Raw genomic sequence first — 18782 nt, 5'->3', positions numbered from 1 at the left:
TTAAATTGTATAAAAGAATAAAATGAAACTATTTTGGAAATGTTTGTTTTGAATACGAATGGGGGTTCATTATTATGGTAGCTTATATTTCAATTTGATTTTTCTTTAATAACCAAAGGCTTAAAAAACATTTTAAAAGAGAATCAGTTACTTTTTAGTAAACTTTCAAATTTTAAACTTTTCGAAAATAACTGATTTCGGTATATTTTTCTGCCCCGCTGGTATATTTAATCAGTCGATCAGTGGTCACACCTCAAACCGGGCTAACTTTTGAGTTCAACTGAGTTCTTTGAGAATTATCATTAAAAATAAATATGGCCACCTACGAGGAAGTCAAGGACATTCCAAACCACCCGGAGAAGTACCTGTTCGATGTACGCAACGAGTCGGAGCTGAAGGAGACGGGCGTCCTGCCCGCCAGCATAAACATTCCACGTGAGAAGCGCCAAAGTCCAGGGATTACAGGCTTAATGGACACGCCTTTTTCTAATTTCTAGTGACTGAGCTGGAGAAGGCACTGAACTTGCCGGAGAAGGACTTCGCCCAGACTTATGGACGCGCCAAGCCGGCCGTCGATGCGGTCATGATCTTCTCGTGCAAGGCGGGAGGACGAGCTGCCCGGGCGGCCAATCTGGCCAGCACGCTGGGCTTTACCAAGTGAGTCTCTTAAAGTACGTAGTAAAACATTTGTACAATTATTTATCAATTGCAGCGCCAAGGCTTATGCCGGATCCTGGACGGAGTGGGAAGCCAAGCAGTCCTAAAACATTCAGTCTTTAAACAAATCTATAAAATGGTATAATAAACTATACAACAATAACACATTTAAACAGTCTACACGCTAATCTCCTTTAATTCACCCCAACTGCGTCCGATCCTCAGCTTCACCTTGAGGGGCACGCTGAGTTTCACGCAGCTCTCCATGGTGATGCTAAGGACTTTGGCTATTTTTTTGGCCTTTCCCGTTGGCACCTCGAAGATGAGTTCGTCATGTAGGTGCATTACCAGGTCAACTGACTTGTCGCCCAAGGCCAGCTTTTCGCGATAACGCTCAATGTTCTTTTCCATCTTCAGAATAGCGTTCTTCGCAATATCCGCAGCCGATCCTTGGATGGTGGAGTTAACGGCCTGGCGCTCGGCCTCTGTGAGAGAAAGGGATAGGGAGGGATGTTTAAATTGAGATCACAAGCGTTTTTTAAGGACACATACTTTTCAGATGCTCCATATCACTGTTGATCATTTCCAGATAGCGTCGCCGTCCAGTAATGGTCTCAACAAATCCCTTGCCGCGTGCGAAATTGACCACCCTCCTGGTGTAATCGCGAATACCCTTGTACGCCTCGTGAAACTGATCGGATAAAATCCGAGCCTCCTGCTCACTGCAGTTCAACGACTCGGCAAGGGATCGCATGCCCATGCCGTAGACGATTCCGTAGCACACCTGCTTGGTGCTGTTGCGGAGGTCCGGCGTCACTTCGGACTCCTTGATTTTGTTCCAATGCGCCGCAATTGCGATGAACAGGTCCTGCGGCGAGTTCATCACCTCCAGCAGAGCCTTATCCTGCGACATGTGGGCAAGGATCCGCATCTCCAGCTGACAGAAGTCAGCTGACAAAAGACATCGGTCCTCATCCGTGGGCATGAATGGTGACCGACAGGATATGTTGACCGCATCAGCGCCCACTTGTATGCAGAATTCCTTGGCGACATTTTGCAGGTTCGGCTCTGTCATGGAAATACGACCCGTTGCCGTATATGTAATGCTCTGGCCATGAATTCTATCCGCCTGGCAGCACTCCATTAGCGGCTGAATGCTTTTGGCCAAGAGACAAGACAGCTTTCGATAGCCCAGTATCAAATGCGAAATGGGCGAGTTCAACTTCTCCAGCACCTGGCGCGAGGTGGTAACTCGTCCTTTTGCTTTTCGGTGGAGGCCCAGCACCTTGGCAACAGCTTGTGACGAGCCAAGATTGAAACGGGAACCATGCTGCTCATATATCTTTGTTTCCAGTTTCTTCATAACGGCCACCATGCGCTGATAGAGCTGTTGGAGTCGCTGCTTCTGGGCGGGAAAGCCCACAAGCTCCATTTGACAAAGAGTCAATTGAATGGGCATTTCAATATCTACAAAGGGATTTTGGTTATTGGTTTCGGCTAAATGAATCACCATGAATGAACTTACCGTGGAAAAACTTAAGCAAGTCACCTTCGCCGATCCTGCCAAGGTTCTCAATCTGTCCCTTGAGTATGTGCAGCGTTACGCAGGATTCGATGGCCGTTCTAATCCTCGGCAGAATGGCACTGGAGGTATCAAGCCCGTAGCTGCTATAACCACGACCACTGCCACAGAGATTCGCAAGGCCAGTGCATTCTGGAGCGAATGTCTGGCACTGCAAGATCAAGAATTAGAAGGGATTAGATAAAAATATTAAAAATATTCTCCATAGCATACCATATTTAGAAAATTCACTGTTTTGTCCGGCTGCAGCAGCCAGTTTGCCACCTTGGCATCCTCCAGCTTGACGCTAATCTTTTGTAGCTGCGGAATCGCTTTGCGCAGCATCTTAAGCTGTTCCTTTCCGTCGTGCATGACTAGCGTGAGATCCTTTCGAGCCATCAGGTTGCACAATTCCTGCACCTTCAGAGGGGTGGGCACTCCCTGACATGCTGCACGGTCGTCAATTTGCATATTCCAATAGAAGGCAACATTGTCCGCAAGACAGAAAGAAACACAAGAGATGAAGGTGCTGTCGTCCACTTGGAATAGCACACGTTCCCTGGCAGCCGCCTCCCGGTTCTCGGCCGCCGCAACTTGATTGATCAAGAGGTTGGCTCCAATTAGCGGCTTCTGTTTGCCCGCTTGAGCCTGCAGGCCAACGCTAAATCCCAAACGCGTGGCTTCTTTGATCTCGGCGACAGCAGCTTGAAACGCATTCCGGTGGCCACACACATCGATTATATCTATGGAAGAGAAACTCAAGGCAGGTTCATCTACTTTCGAGCAGCTCATAATGTGCGAGGCATTCAGATGTAAGGGATTTTTCATAAGTGAGTTCTCCATAGACATGTCCGAGATTTCCATAGAGGAGACCCCGGTGGATTCGTTTTTTGATTCCAAATCCATTTTGATTTCACGTGGCGGGGTAGGGCTGTGACTTTGCATGCGCTGTGATCGCAACTGTTGGGAACGCTTCAGTCTGGATGCATGTGGAGTCAGTGCACCGATCACCTCCGGCTCCTTAGGTTGCGAGCTAGGTATCACGTCCGGCTCCGCGCAAGGGGCAATTTTGCTCTCGGCTGCCGTGAGGGCAGCGACTAGACCGGTGTTCAGCATAAAGGAATCGTCTGCCATAAACAAATCCTCCTCTGCGTTGGAAGCCTGCCTTGAGACAGTGCGGTTTGGATTGGGTACTGGTGATTGATTTCGTGGATTTCTGCAGGGCAGTTGACGATTGTTCATCTCATTGTTTGCGTTTTTCGATTGTGTCCATCGATTTGCGGGCGTTCTATTAACCGGACTTAAAAGTGGGTTAGACCTCGGCGCCTGTATTGGCTGATCCTTAGACTGGTTCTCTTTTTGGGTGCGTTGCTGAATCTTCATTAAAGCGACCCTGCGGCGTTCGGCCATTCCCTCCTTAACGAGCTTCTTACTAGCACTTTGACTGGTACTAGGTTTTTCTTCATTTGATAATTGTAGGTCATTGCTAATCAGGTTTAGGTTATCCATGTGTGCAGTTGGATTCCCTGGAGTCTTATTTTGCGCATATTCGATTTCTTTAAGATTCGGCTTCATCTTATCAGCTTTATAGCCTCGCTGTGTGTTCACTAGTGTTTCGAGTCTGGGATTTTTTTGTGTATTGGCTGTGCCATTTTCTTCGATGGACAATTTCCTCTTTACTGGCGGCTGTTCCTCCTCCAGGGACATGTGGACATCCTCCACGCCATCTTCTATTGCCCTCGAAGCTTTGTCCTCACCCCCCTGAGTATGGGTCCATTTAATTGTGCCCAGTCCGATCTCGTGCTGAACAAACTGTCGAGCTTCTTCAATCAATAGCTTGGCAGCTTCGCTCACTGTCATCCCCGCTTTGCCGGTGATATAGAAATTTCTCACTACATTTCGCTTGGCCGCCTCCTCCGCGTTCTCATTGTCGTTTTGCTTTGCAGAGTCGAAGCTGAGTGAGTTATAGAGCACCTTTTCCAATACTAGCGCATCAGCGCCTGCCAGCTCCACCAAACTGGTGATGCCAGCATCAAAGAGAGCACGAGCTCGTTTCTGCGACAGATCGGGTATTCGCATTAGATCGATAAGATCCCTTTGAATGCCAAAGAAGAGACGATCCTTAAATTGGGAAACGATCAGGGCGAGTGTGGACCACTGCAGAGAGTTGCAGAAAGCAGTAACAATGCCTGCAAAGGTCGCGGCCATTTGCTGCAGACTCTGTAGCATTCCTCGGTGGCACTTAAACTTGTGCACCACCACGTTTATTGGAGTCTCGTTAACCAGTTCCTCTAGAGCCAGAGCTATATAGAAACTGCAACACATGTAAGCAATATAAGTTTAATATTTGATCTTTTCAAAAAGCTTGCTTACCGTTTATGTATTTGCATTTGCTTGTAGTCCAGTTTCGTTTGACCACGCAGAGCTTTGGAGAGGAAGGCGTCCCTGACTCCAACAATCTCGCCCACTTTTTTCATGGGCGAGGTCAACTTTTCCCACATATTCACGTACAGCAGCCAGTCGAGATCTTGAAGTTGGTAGCAGACAGAATAGGGCGTTACTAGGTAAACAGCATGCAGCTCTGACTCTAGGACGAAGGAGCGACGAGATTTCTGGAGTTCCGCAAAAAGGATGAGGCCGTCAGTGGGCGGCATAGAGGAAGCCAGACACGCGGCACCGAGACGAGTGGCCACATAGACTGCTGTCTCCTTTTCCTCGTTCCTTTGCAGGCGAACGAACTCGTACTCCACAAGAAAGTCGAGGGCATCGTTAATGTAATTGGCATCAGGTTCCTCATCTGGTGGTTTCTCCTTTGCGTGGAAGGCCTTTTCGGCACTCAGCAGGGTACAATTCACGAAGAAGTCGATGTCTTCTTTAGTGTTCGCTACACCAGAAGAAATCACCTCGAGTAGAGCGCGCTTCAAGTGGGTCTGGAAAATGGAAAGCTTAGTTGCATTGCTCTGGCTATTTTTTTGGATCTTTGGATACTTACGCTTCCGTCCATATCGAGGCAGGAAGTAATGGGCTGCAGATCCGATAGGACCAGGTCTCTTCCCATTCGGGCATTGATCTCGTTGCAGATGAGAATAGACTCACCCAGCGTATCCTTTCCCATGCGTCCAGCTCGTCCGATCATCTGGCGGTACGTTAGGGAACTCATTGGCTTGCCCCCAAATAATGGCGAGCGTATCAGGACGCGCCGAGCGGGCAGATTCACTCCCGAACTCAGTGTGCTGGTGGCGACTAGAACCTTCAATGCACCTGCCTTAAACGACGCTTCAACAATGTCCCGCTCCTCCGTTGTTAGGCCGGCGTGGTGAAACGCACAGGCGTAGGTGATCGCCTTCGACATGACCGCATCGAGACCTAAGTTAAATGAAGTCATAATCAGGAATGAATGTAAATGAATGAATGATGAATGATGATGAACGAATGATCCAACCTGTGGGAATGTCCCTGAGTTGTTGCTTCACTTCTGCAATGGCCCTCGGATCCAGATTTGCCCGCAATCGTTGGCCCAGCACTGTTCCAGATTTGATTTGGCCATGTATTGCGGTGGCCAATTGAACGGCCAGGTTCTCGCACCAATCTTTCGAGGGGCAGAACACGATTACGGAGCAGCCCTCCAGCAACGTCTCTATGCAGAGAAGGGCCACATCATCGGAATCGTTTTCCAGGCCTTTCAAAAATTCCTTTTCCTTGGCCACATCTCGAATTAATTTCAAACGGTGGTCATAAATTACTGTGCCCACCTTAATCATTTCCTTTAGAGCAACGGGTCGGTAGTTTGTGATGTACAACTCTGCGTCAAGCCAGCTCTGCAGCAGCTGCACATTCGCCAGTGTGGCCGACATGGTGATCACCTGGATCTGCAGTCCATTGCGACGGGACATGTAGAGGATCTTGGCTAGCAGAAGTTCCAGGATATAGCCGCGTCCCTTGTCCGAAATGAGATGCACTTCGTCTACCACCACCATGCCTATGGTTTCCAGTTTGCCCTGCTCCATCAGCTTGTTCACAATGGAGTTCGCCTTCTCTATTGTGCAAATGGCCACATCAAGGCTCTCAAAGCCTCCTGGTGGCGTATAGCCGCCGTAGAATCCCTCCACGCGGTAACCAGCCGGCGTGAGCAGATCCTGCATGTAAAACATTTTCTCGCGCACCACCGAGATGAAGGGCAGTATGAGCAGAACCTTTTTACCTCGTTCCAGTACGGTTTTCAGCATCATTATCTCACTAACCAACGTTTTGCCCGCCGACGTGGGTGCGGAATACACCAGGTTGCAGTGCTCGAACAGCAATTTTGGTTTGGAGAGGCACTCCACCTGCCAGTCGAACATCTGGACGACACCCTTTTTCTTGTACTCCTCCTGAATGCTCATGGGCAGGTTCCATGCGCTTATTGATCTAAGCGAGTTGAGATCAAGCGGCATTGCTGGTCTCTCGGGCAACGCTTCGCGGATCCTCGAGGAGTTGGGCGACACTCGCAGTTGGTTCGGCGACATGCTGCTCAGGTTCTGCGTGACTTGCAAAATTTCTTGGTAGAATTCCTGCTTGGCCAGTACGGAATGGCTGAGCAAGATGTCCTCCTTCAGCTGCTCGGAAGCCTCTTCATCCTGCGCTGGACACAAAAAACTGTTCTCATCCACATTGGGCTGCTCCTGCACGACGACCTCGCTTTCGAACGAATTCTCCGTGCAGATGTGGTCATTCAAAGGGGATGAGCGGCTCTGATCCTCAGAGTCCTGATTGGAAATAACTGCCATATGCTGCTGAACCTGAGACACATTGACCACTGATTGTTCCACTGGCTTATGGGCCTGATTCACTTCGTAGGAGAACTCGTCCCGAAAAAACTCCGAGTTAATTTCCTGGATTTCGCTATTTACCTCATTGCCGGCACTTTGGACTTGGATAGTTCCATTTCCTGGCTGTGCATTCTCCTTGTCGTCCGCTTGCATTCCTCTTTCCAGCGCCATTAAGGTGCTGTTTCCGAAATTGAACGACTGCGAGAATGACATTGTGACTTCTTACATTGAAATAACAACTGCTGGCAACTGCTTGTCAAAATTGAAATGAATAAAAGGAAAACGAAACGTCGCGGGGTCAATGTGGCCGTCTTATGATAAGTTTCAAATATACTATTCATTGTTGTGTCACTTTGAACGAATTTTCTACACCGCCGGCGGTCCCACTAAAACCTTGTTCACACTGCACTCGACTTTCTAACAAAATATCTTGATTAAACTGATTTTATTTATACCTTTACTTTCTTGATTCCATATGCGTGCTATAGGGTAAAACCTTGTTCACACTACGCGCGACTTACAAAATATCTAGAGTTAACTGATTTTATTTATACCTTTAGCTAAAACCTTATTCACACTAAATGCGACTTACAAATTATCTAGGTTTAATTGATTTCATTTCTAGCGTGACTTTCTTGATTCCATATGCGAGCTATAAGGGTTTTGGCACAAAACAAGTGTAAGCCTGAGATCCAAGTATAAGAAAAAAAACTTAAAGCAAAACCCAAAACAAATCCCAAAAAGCGCCAAAACGCACCAAGCTCGCGTTTAAATCGCAATCAAGCCGCGCTGAAATCGCTAACAAACCGTACGAAAAGCCGAATGTAAATCGCGTCCGAGCCACGTAACGGTAACTTTATGAACTTTAAAACATACATTTGTCTTGTTTTTGTTTAATTCTTTATTTGTATATATCCTTAGAATAGTTTGTGATTACATAAAATTTGTTTACATATCTATTAGATCAATATCCCATTTACATAGCATTATACAAAATCGCGCGCCGCATCTGATGACATTCCATTTTAGTTGGTTTTTTTTTATAATATGGTTGTTGGTGGATAGTGTATGGTTATGGTTAATTAGCCGCGATACAAATTTGGATATATGCTAGACGACAAATGTGCGACATTATAAAATAAATAATATGGGGTTACTGCCCGCCGCCCTTGCTGAATATCTTTTGATGGCCACTCCTTTTGGTTTCTGGGGCTAGGCGGAATGGATCCTCATCATCTGGTCATCATCTACATCTTATAGGTGGCGGGCACGGATCGGGGATAGTCCAGATCGTACATCTGGGCCTTGATGAACGCCAGCTTATTGACCGGCTCTGGGCGAACAGTGGCCAATCCGTTCTTGTAGGCGTACTCCACAATCCTCTCGGCAATGGCCATCGAACAGCTGACAATGGAGCTGAGTGGTGGATACAAACTGCCCTTGGCCAGGTCATCCTTGGAGACCAGCTCCGCCAAGCGCTCGGCGGCGACCAAGAATACCTGCTCGGGAATGTTCAGCATGCCGGCACACAGAACACCCAGTGCCACGCCAGGGAAAATGTACGAGTTGTTGCCCTGACCCGGATAGAACTTCTTGTTGTTGTACGTCACGGGAGCAAAAGGCGATCCGCTGGCGAAGATGCAGCGCCCCTTGGTGTACGTGTAGGCCTCCTCGGCGGTGCACTCCGCCTTGCTGGTCGGATTGGACAGTGCAAAGATGATCGGCGTCTCGTTAATATCGGCCATCAGCTCGAGGATCTCCTGGTTGAAGGCGCCGCCCTGCGCAGCCGCTCCAATCAGGACATTGGGACGCACTTTGCGCACCGCCTCAGCCAAAGTATCGATGGGTTCGTGCAGCTGGGCAAAGTGCAGCTTGTGTTCGGTGAGTCCGCCCTTTGGACGATCGCGGGTGATGACACCACGGCTACATAGAAAGCATCTATAAGTATCTGGATGAAGTTTGCATATATATCGACCTACCTGTCCACCATCCAGATGCGGGCCTTGGCCTCCTCCTCGGTGAGACCCTCCACCTTCATGGCCATCAGGCACAGGTTGGCAATACCAAGAGCCGCTTCTCCGGCGCCCAGGAACAACAGCGTGTTGTCCTTCAGCTGAGTCTTCTTGATCTTCAGCGAGGCCAGCAGTCCAGCCACGGCCACCGAGGCGGTTCCTTGAATATCGTCGTTGAAGGTGCAGAAGGAGTCGCGGTACTTGGACAACAGCCTGAAGGCATTGGCGTTGGCAAAGTCCTCGAACTGGATTAGGCAGTTTTGGCCAAAGCGGCGGACGCAGGCGTGCATGAACTCATCGATGAACTCATCGTACAGATCTCCAGTGGCCCTGCGTTCGCGCAGACCGATGTACAGGGGATCCTCCAGCAGGGATTCGGTATTGGTGCCCACATCCAAGGTGATGGGCAGGCACTGCGATGGCTTAATGCCCGCCAAGGCCGTATACAGGGACAGTTTGCCCACGGGTATGCCCATGCCGTTGGCGCCCAGATCTCCCAGTCCCAGGATGCGCTCGCCGTCCGTGACGACGATGGCACGCACATCCGTTTCCGGCCAGTTCTTCAGCACGTCGTAGATGTGTCCCTTGTCCTTGATGGATATGAACATGCCCTTGGCGTTCTGGTGGATCAAGCTGTAGCGCTGGCAGGCCAATCCCACGGTGGGCGTGTACACCAGTGGCATCATGGAGGCGATGTCTGAGCTGAGCACGTTGTAGAACAGACGCTCGTTCCGCTCCGACAGGCTGATCAGGTACATGTACTTGTCCAGATCCTGTTCCAGTCGCGCCAGCAGAGCGCGGCAGTGCTCCACCTGCTCACTGGGCTCGCGGACCACATAGGGCAGCATGCCATGGATGCCCAACTGCTGGCGCTCCTCGTGTGTGAAGGCCAGGCCCTGAAATCGAAAGGGATATTCATTTTAGTTGCTAATACCTACTAAAAATATCTGTAGGATTCAAGATTCGTACATCTTTCTTAGACATGGCATGATCGCCTCATTGAATGATTATAGAACCTCCTCTCAAATCAAAACAAACAAAATGTGGGATGGTGGAAAAGTTTGCCCCGCTTATAATGGACTTGAATTCCCAGGCACGCGCCCCTATTTCTATAGAGTATTCCACGGGAACTGGCCACCCGAGACAGATCCGAGGAGATAGAGAAGAGCCGGGCATCAAGTTCAAAGTCGTTTTCTAGCGCCCAGTCGCTTGAAAAGCGATTTGCAATCGCAGCTTTAATTAAAACACATTTTTTTCGAGGGGGAAGTGACTCAGCGCTGGCCTCGATTCACACGCACATAGTACGGAGATTTTGAAAGTTTTTGCTCCGTAATTGCTGCGGTTATTATCGAAATGGACAAAGCAGGCGGGGATTATGTTGGGGGCGTTGCCTCCGTCTTTCCACTGGGTCACAACATTAGATAAAAAATACGTGCAAGTTGGCATTCAACTAGAAATCACTATGGATTATGTGGTTTTTTTTGTAAACTACGGATGTACCTGCTAATATGCACATTAGGGAATAATTACTCGTGCTTTGGGTAACTTTTCCAAGTGGCTGCTGTTTTCAAATCGTGCCCATTACAAAGGTTTTCGTAATGAGTCTATTTTAAGCTTCTTGGGACATTTGATTTAACTTTATAATTTATGCACAATTTTATTTCCAATCGATCCATCATAATGCAACCCCAATTCATTTGTTGCGAAAGTTTTCCGGATTATTTTTGTAAATTTAATATTTTTTTAGTATCTCAAATTAAGTTATTATTGGAAATTATACTTGTTAGGTTGTCTATCATTTATCATCGTTTGAAATTAATTTCGTTCGCCTCGGTCACGCAATAATAAATTTATAGCTTTTATTATGAATTTTTACTTTTCCGAAGAAAACAAACTATTCATATTCTAGTTAATTGAGTCAGCTCTTAATTATGATATATGATATTTGGCATATTTTGTTAAAAATTATGTTAAAACTTGCTTATTCATGGTGATAGGCATTAAAACTGATATCTTTAAAATGATGACTACCACAAATAAATATTATTGTTGTGTGTTAAAGAAATTTTAGCTGGAATTCCCGATTATATTTTAAGTTATGCGAACTAAAATACCCCCAATAAAAGAGAAACAAATAAAGGCTTAAAACCGCTAAAAGGGAATTGTACATACATTGTACATATGTAAATACGCATCAAATTCAATTAAGAGTAGCTCTGAACTGGCTGTTTGGACAATAAACACTGAAGTGATCCCCATAAACAATTGTTCACTGCCAGAATTGCCTCGAACTTAACCATTATCGTGGGGCTACGTCATCAGTGGGCTGGTGAAATACATACGTATGTACATACATACGTACATACATCTACATCGAGAGAACGACTCCGTTGACATTGAAAGCGACACACGACCGTCGATAAGCGTGCGAAAGTGTTTTCAAACCGCCTGGCAACAAGTTTTCCCCATTCTCCAGCACATACATATATGTACATATATATGATGGATTTATATTCATGCGCCCAGCAATTGCTCAATGCCTCCAAACTTGCCACACAAAACTCATTTGAACTAAACTATAGTTTCATCATCTTCATCACCTTTTCAAGATCTGACTTTAGTATGTATTATATTAGTAGTTATAGCATTTCATGTAAGATTACTTATAATGGGGGCAACCATCTTCGAATCCAGACATGCGTATACGTAATGTGCAACTCCGATATTACGCATACACATTTCGCATGGTATTGCAAAAAACGAAAACGAAACGAAAACTGACAAAAGTCGCAGCCACAAGCAAAAACAAATCAAAAAATCACCAAAAAATTAGCTGGTTTATTTTTTCTTTTTTTTTTGCACTGTCTGGTGCGACCAGTTCGATCATAATCATCATCATGATCGCAACGGTGATCATCATTATAGCTATGGCTAATCATTAAGTCGGCTATCAACGACCGTCTGTGTCTGAACTTTGCATACGACTCGGATCGGATGACGAAAGCGTCGCTTTAATCAGCGACCGTTGAGCAGACACACAGACAACGGACAATCTCAGCTGATTGTTTCCCTTCTGGCAAAGGTGAGCTGATGAAAGGGTTTTTTTTTTATTATTCTGTTCCAGCTTCCCAGCAGGTGAAACGCTGCTGCTCTTTTGTGGGTCATACGATGTGGAATGATCAGGATGAATGTGCCACTGAATCAGGCTACTATCCCAACTCGGAGCATAATAGCTTATGATGCACAGTGCAAAAATGCGAGTTATCTTTGAGTAATATAGGTTATCCAAAAGTAACATATATTCCAACTTATACATATATCCCACATATTTCAAAGCATTTCAGCCATTAATTGCAATTGACAAGCACACTATATATATATTATTCTTTCTTTAGTTGCCCAATATAAACAATCGCTACCGATAAATCATTGGGTAAACAATGAAATAATTCAACTATTTCAACAAGTTTCAAGCTCGTCGTTCTTTCGGCACATTGACCGCATGAATTTGTTTAAATTTTTAATTTCCTCAGAGCGGCAATAAATAACAACAAAGAGCAGGGGAATGTAGTTCTATTCGCCAACTGAATGTGGTGTGAGCAAACCACAAAGATAAATATTTAATGTATATATATAGGGCTGATACCAAGTGTTTTTGTGGGGATTATCGTCATTCGTTTATTTTGTTTATTTTTGCGGTTCGAAACAGAGTTAAATTTATTGCTGAATGTAGGTCAGTTTTCGCGGACTGGCTTTAATTTTGTTTCTTATTTCTTTCATTGGAGATAAGAAATCGAAAACTTTCCATGGGTAAATCAAAACAAAGCTCAGCTGTTCGGGGAAGGAGGTTCAGATAAACAAGAGTCACTTGTTGGCAGCGTGTAAGAAGTACATAATAACAATCTGTAGTACACAAGTGGGCAGCCTCTACACGATAAGGAAACCCCAAGATAATTTCTCGCTAAATTATTAATTTTTAGTCTTTTCGTGCGTTTGTGGCGTGACGTAAGTAGGCTAGCTAAAAATCCACTTGGTTGTCATGGGGAAACACCATTCTGGAGGGCCTCTCCATTATTCTCAGTGGAGCTTCTGTTTACAATACCAAATGGTTTGCCCCTTTTGGTCAGTTTTTTTAGGAGCCAAAAATATTAGGGAAAATAATGCCTTTATTAGAAATTACGTAATTTGTTTAGATACCTAGCATTTTAAAGTTCTAATAATTACCATCTTTACATTAGAACTCGGTTTTTTTTTAGTGCATCTGTTTTAAATAAACAAATGCAAAGCCCATGCGCTCTCTCTCTCTCTCTTCTCTCTTTCGAAAATGCTCTCTAATTTTATATTTTGTGAAACAATTCGTGCATTAGCTCATTCATGTCTGCGTGGGAAAAAAAGCGTACAAGCCAATGCAAGCTGAAAAACTGCACAAGCTTGAACTTGAAAATGCAATCTGAGATAAATTTGTAAACGAAATCTGCGTGACCGATTCGTGTCAACTATTTCATACCGTACAATTTCAGCAAGTGCCACAGTCAGCTAATTGCCTCAATTATAAAAGTTGGTCTATCGATTTTCTTCGACTGGGGCACCATAAAAAAAATGAAAAAAAAACAAAAAAAAAAAAAAACTAACAAAAACATTGAGCTTTGGTCTTCCAGAGTGGCGCGTGTGCCATTTGCCGTCCCTTTCACTCGCTATGTCATCTAAAGGTCACCCACACCACTTGATGAAAAATTAAGCCACTGCCAAAAAGTATCTTTTTTTTACGCTCTGAATTCAGCAGCTGACGTTTCCGCCTAATAGTTGTTTATGTATTTATGATTTGGAATTTTTTATTCTCCTGCTAGTGGTAAAAATAGCAAGTCGCCTAGAATAAATTCACACTTTTTCAAGAAGAAATTCCAACATTGGAACTCACTTCTGTAGTGAATATCTTTCAGATACAAATGAATGGCTAGGGTAATCGAACTTAAGTTCTTAATATTCTAAACCAATTAAACTGCTTCTAATAGTCTATAATTATGAATCTACTTCTAAATATTTACTCAAACACAATTCGCCGAGTTTAGTCGAACTCGCGCCCCTTGAGTATGGGGAGCGGAAAAAAAAACCGAATGCGAACCCACCCTTAAAACCTTTGCCTGGTACTTTTCCACTAAGCTCACGGAACTGGGCAACTTGAAAGCGTATTCGCATATTCCTACTTGTGGAACTCACCTTTGAGTAGCGCTTGTCCAAGAGTCGGGTGAATCCGGAGAGGCTGCCGACCACCTCATTGTCACCAGTGCCCCAAAGGCCCAGGCGATCGCGTTGCGCGTATTTATCTAGTTTAGAATCGGGTTTGCTCATCTTGTCCTCCAAATGTGTTTCGCTAGTGGAGCTGAACGAACGTTGTTGTTGTTGCTGTTGCTGGTGGTGTAGGGCGTGCAAACTGCTCTGCAGCTGGTTCCAGTGGTGTCGCGAGGATAACGGCAGACCCTTGGGCAGTTCCAAATTGGTGGCTAAGGCTATATTACCCGGATTCGAATCCCTGTCCCTATGCGTGTCCGTATCCGTATGCAGCGATGCGTCCACTTCGGCGGCACTTTGCGTTGTGATTCGTGTCGTTAGTTTTGCGAAATTGGAAAGTTCGTATTCGAGTGTGGTTGTCGTTGTGGTCGTATGATTTTTACACACACGACTACTACAACAGCTCTGACTCTCTCTCTCATGGCTGTTGTTGTTGTTGCTGCTGCTGTTGCTCTTCGTGTAGCAGCCGAGCTCGCGCTCTTTGCCGCGGCTGTGGGAGGAAGGACTCTGAGAATTGTTGGCGGTGGGATATACCGGCGTGCTGAGGGAGAGAGAGAGAGCAGACAATATGTGAATGAATGTCAATGCGGGAGCGACAATAACAACAAATTCGTCACTAACTGTCGGATACCCTTTCTAGAAGAATCGATGTTAACATTTTTAATTGAATTTCAAACGCAGCTACTCTATGTACCCATACTAACAATTTTAAATAATATATATGTTATATTTGAATAGTATATAATATAATAGTATATAATTATATATGAATTTCACCACAAAAGCCTTTTCTTAAAGCCAACAAGTCGTATGAGCAATAATATGGTATTCAGGGCGAAAAGAGCCCCTTAAAGGGTACTCTTTGTTTCAGTTATCAAGGTTTTCAGAACCTTTGAAATGCACTGATATGTTTGAATGTATGTGCATGGTCATATGATGAGGCGATGCATCGCAGACACGCCTTCCCGATGGAAGCCGATAAGCGGTGGCAAAGTGACACTGATTATTGCCGATTCAGAAACACACCCTCTTGATCCGTGGTCCAATCGAATGGCACCACATTCTACTTATTATTCGGAAATTCTTGCATTCGACTCACAGTCCAAAGGTTTTTCTGATACCGGAACAGCGTCGTAGGATCGAGTGCATGGCGATGCTCTTAAAAGTCTTCTATATTTTATTGGATTATTGATTTGCCGACAATTATCTCACTGAGTATGTGACTTTTGTCTGCGTTGCTGCAGCTTTCGTGCTAAACTGAGCCGCAATATTCGATTTGTTTTGCTGCCGACACACTTATCTCTTTTACATTTTACACTTGGCTAATTTGTTTTGCTTTTCCGCGCTCTTTCGCTCTTTCTCGCTGATTTGTTTCAGTTGTGTGGGGTATATCAGCTGACTGATAAGGGCGGTGCAAACACTATCTGCACATATAAACGCCATTAAACAACGATTATTACCATCTAATCATTTGTCTGGGACCTGGAAAACATTTCGATGCGGCGTGAATAACATGCGAAAAGTTTCCGTGAGAACAGCAGCGGTCGAAATAATAGTATTCAAATTAGACAATGTAGTAGTGCAGTTAGCAATTTCTCATCTACTATTAATTATAATCAGTAGCTTTGGTTTTCATGTAAGCTTAAGTACAAATTGCGTGCATTGCAGTAAATGAAACGAACCTTTTCTATTACGGATTATTAGACTCGATGGCGTTAAATATTAACCAATTATACGTCCTGAACTTGTGACATCTGACTAAGTATATATTATTTAAAGAGACGCCTCAAGGTAGAAGCCCCAAACCCCAACCTTAACCTTCAGTGTCCCGAATCGCTTCAGTTCCCGCCCCACTTTGCACTTGAGTCACTCATACGCCCGGTGGGCCCGTTCCGCTTTTGCTCGGATGTCTGTCTGATATATTCAATTATTATTACACAAAAAATTGAAAGTAAAACACGGCAGGCGAATAAATTGGAATATATCACACATGTGTCTGTGTGTCCGAGCAACCTTCATAAATATTAACAATTTACTTCAGCTATGCCAACGAATTACATTTCTGTTTCCAAGTACCTTCGTGAGCAAAACACACCTGTCGCTCCAACATTTTTTTTCGTTTTACTTCGAAAATCGTTTATTAAGAAGGTGGTGCTCTGATTTTTTATCGATGGCGTGAGCCAGGAGTTATTCTTTTTTATCGCAACGCTGACTCGCCTGTAAATCGTTGATAAAACGCTAGTAAAACGCATCATTGAGCACTAATGACACCTCGAGAAACATATTAATGGAGGGGCGTGGCTGAGGCAAGCAAAAAAAACTTGTAGTTGTAGGAAAAGGATCTAGTAAGTTATATTAAGTATCGAATCAAAAAATTTGAGTCCTTATTTCTTATTTTGCTTGGCAGTTAAAAATTTGTAATTGTTTTTGTATAAATAACTTATTTATATAAAATATAATTTTTTAATCATTTAGGTATTAGTTTGTACTTAAAATAAAAATAAAAGAATAATTTAAAAAAAATTCTGCGCTGTAGTCCACACAAACTCTTTGGCCAACCCTCGCATTTTCGAAATCCTCTTTTGCCAATCGCTTGAGTTCAGCTTTAGCTTGTTCACTTTTTCATTTCATTTCTTACCCATTTTCATCGAAATTTGTTATGACATTGCGATCGGCGCAAATGGAACTGGAATTACCCATTTTGGGTTCTAGATTTCAGTTTAATTAGCTCCAGTTAAATAGTTATACAAGTTAATTATTTGGTAACCGCAAAAGTGGTGAACTTTTCCCACGCGAAAATTAACTTAGTTCGCTTGACCACGCGTTGTTTCACCAAAATTATTAAAAACAGTTATTAACAAAAATTAAAAAAGTGTATTTTGAGCAATTGCGCTTGGCTTAGCTGACTCCGAACCGCCTGAAACTGAGTCAAAAACTGAACTCGCGCTGGAAACGCGGCTCTGCGAAGACCGGAGGCAACTTGTTAGCGAGCGGCCCAAAGGAGAAGGAGAAGGAGAGTGTCCGCTGCTGACCTCCCGCTCGCACCCGCACGCAGGCAGCACGCGAAATTTGATCCACTGGCTGAGTCACTTCGGTAGGTCCCAGACGGCTACTGTGGCGCCTCGCTAAAAAGGATCAAATCTAAAATTAGTTTTTAATATGATTTCAGTTTATTTCTTTATTTATTTATTTCATTCTTTACAAAAGGACTTTATAAAAATTAATTTGTTTGCATTTCTTTTTCAATCTGAGGTGTCTTTCATTTCGGGGTTCCACCGTATTTGATTAATCGTTGCAGCCTTAGAGAAGCTTTGGCGCTGAGTTGTACTTCACTTGGAGTCGCGCAAAACCTGAGCGCTTGGTTAATCGCAGTGACCTCTGGGCGGCGCACACAAATGCATGAAGCAATTTGTTGCTGGCCATTTAAAAAATAATAATTTAAGCTTTCAAAGAAGGCAACTCGATTGCTGACCATCGCGTCCCAGTCGGCTGCACTTGGCAACCGAAGAAAAATTGATGAATGCATTGAATTCCGGGTCATTTCAAAGGCACTGAGGTGAAACGATAATGTAGGGGACTCGGTAGTCGGTGTGGTGGAGCCTTACGCTTTTTTCGTCTTTTGACTCTGATTTTATAACCTAATGATTTCACCGCTGTTTCATTTGTCGCCTGGGTGGCACTCGAAAATTAATTAGATTTGCTTTATTGCACTTCTGTCTGTTGAAATCAGAATACATATTGCACTAATGTTTAAAGATCTTGTTCAATTGTGCAAATATGACACACATTAATTACTGTTTATGCTATACCGAATTTATTGTTGCAGTGTCGGCTTGTGTTTACTGTCTAAAATTTGCGAAAGTGTCGTATGAAAAGTTGCAACACGATTTCAATTGCTGTCAGGGTCAAATGTAATTTCAGTTAAGTCAGTAAAAAGACGTTATGTGTAATAATTATAAAGTAATCATAAAGAATACGTGGCTGCATTAATATTGGTTTTATCGACATATAAGAGAAAATTTTTGTAAAGCGTGCATATCAAACTAACAAAGAATGGCACTATATTATTATTAACTTATCTATGTATTTTAGAAACCACAGGCTGTTTATAAAAATTTCCATTCATTCAAACTAGGTTATACAATTTCAATGCTTAGTGACCACAAACGTATTTTAAGGAGACCAACAATAACAATGATTAGACAAGCGATACTCCAAAAATACAAAAAACCACTGCTAATGGAATTTTCCAGTTGGTAATTTTTATAATAAAACTTATTACTTATAATTTATTTTATGTTAAATTCGTTTAACAGCATCATAAAACCTAACATTGCAAAAAATTAATGTTAAGTGAGAGTTCGCTTAAAATATAATAGATGGCGCTATCATTAAGCTCTAGATTTGGCTGTTAGTTTTACGTGCTTCACTGTTAATGTTATAAAAGCTCAAAAG

At 44.0% G+C, this 18782-nt stretch overlaps 3 protein-coding genes across 4 annotated transcripts; 1 reads left to right on the top strand and 2 right to left on the bottom strand.

The window, feature by feature from the left end:
* The first annotated feature begins 230 nt into the window (after window positions 1-230).
* LOC6606618 (rhodanese domain-containing protein CG4456) lies at window positions 231-837 on the top strand. Its single transcript, XM_002031383.2, has 3 exons — window positions 231-435; window positions 498-657; window positions 713-837. The coding sequence occupies exons 1-3, from the start codon at window positions 315-317 to the stop codon at window positions 762-764; spliced, it is 333 nt and encodes a 110-aa protein (XP_002031419.1). The 5' UTR covers window positions 231-314; the 3' UTR covers window positions 765-837.
* Window positions 776-7328, bottom strand: LOC6606617 (DNA polymerase theta). Its single transcript, XM_002031382.2, has 7 exons — window positions 5661-7328; window positions 5211-5584; window positions 4592-5148; window positions 2453-4532; window positions 2183-2390; window positions 1210-2124; window positions 776-1142 (listed from the first exon to the last, which is right to left on the bottom strand). Exons 1-7 carry the CDS (start codon window positions 7237-7239, stop codon window positions 835-837), a joined length of 6021 nt encoding a protein of 2006 aa, XP_002031418.1. The 5' UTR covers window positions 7240-7328; the 3' UTR covers window positions 776-834.
* Window positions 7329-7912: 584 nt separating this feature from the next.
* LOC6606616 (NADP-dependent malic enzyme) lies at window positions 7913-17210 on the bottom strand. Of its 2 annotated transcripts, none has more exons than XM_002031381.2 (4): window positions 16966-17210; window positions 14256-14868; window positions 9006-9934; window positions 7913-8949 (listed from the first exon to the last, which is right to left on the bottom strand). In XM_002031381.2, the coding sequence occupies exons 1-4, from the start codon at window positions 17025-17027 to the stop codon at window positions 8274-8276; spliced, it is 2280 nt and encodes a 759-aa protein (XP_002031417.2). In that variant the 5' UTR covers window positions 17028-17210; the 3' UTR covers window positions 7913-8273. The 2 variants fall into 2 exon arrangements, with proteins under 2 accessions (XP_002031417.2, XP_032576964.1); XM_032721073.1 differs by lacking the exon at window positions 16966-17210 and adding an exon at window positions 15427-15574.
* Between the last annotated feature and the right edge of the window lie 1572 nt (window positions 17211-18782).

This window comes from Drosophila sechellia, chromosome 3R, assembly GCF_004382195.2.
Source record: "Drosophila sechellia strain sech25 chromosome 3R, ASM438219v1, whole genome shotgun sequence".
Classification (NCBI taxonomy): domain Eukaryota; kingdom Metazoa; phylum Arthropoda; class Insecta; order Diptera; family Drosophilidae; genus Drosophila; species Drosophila sechellia.
The sequence above is the reverse complement of the archived record's forward strand: the minus strand, read 5'-3'. Positions and strand labels throughout refer to the sequence as shown.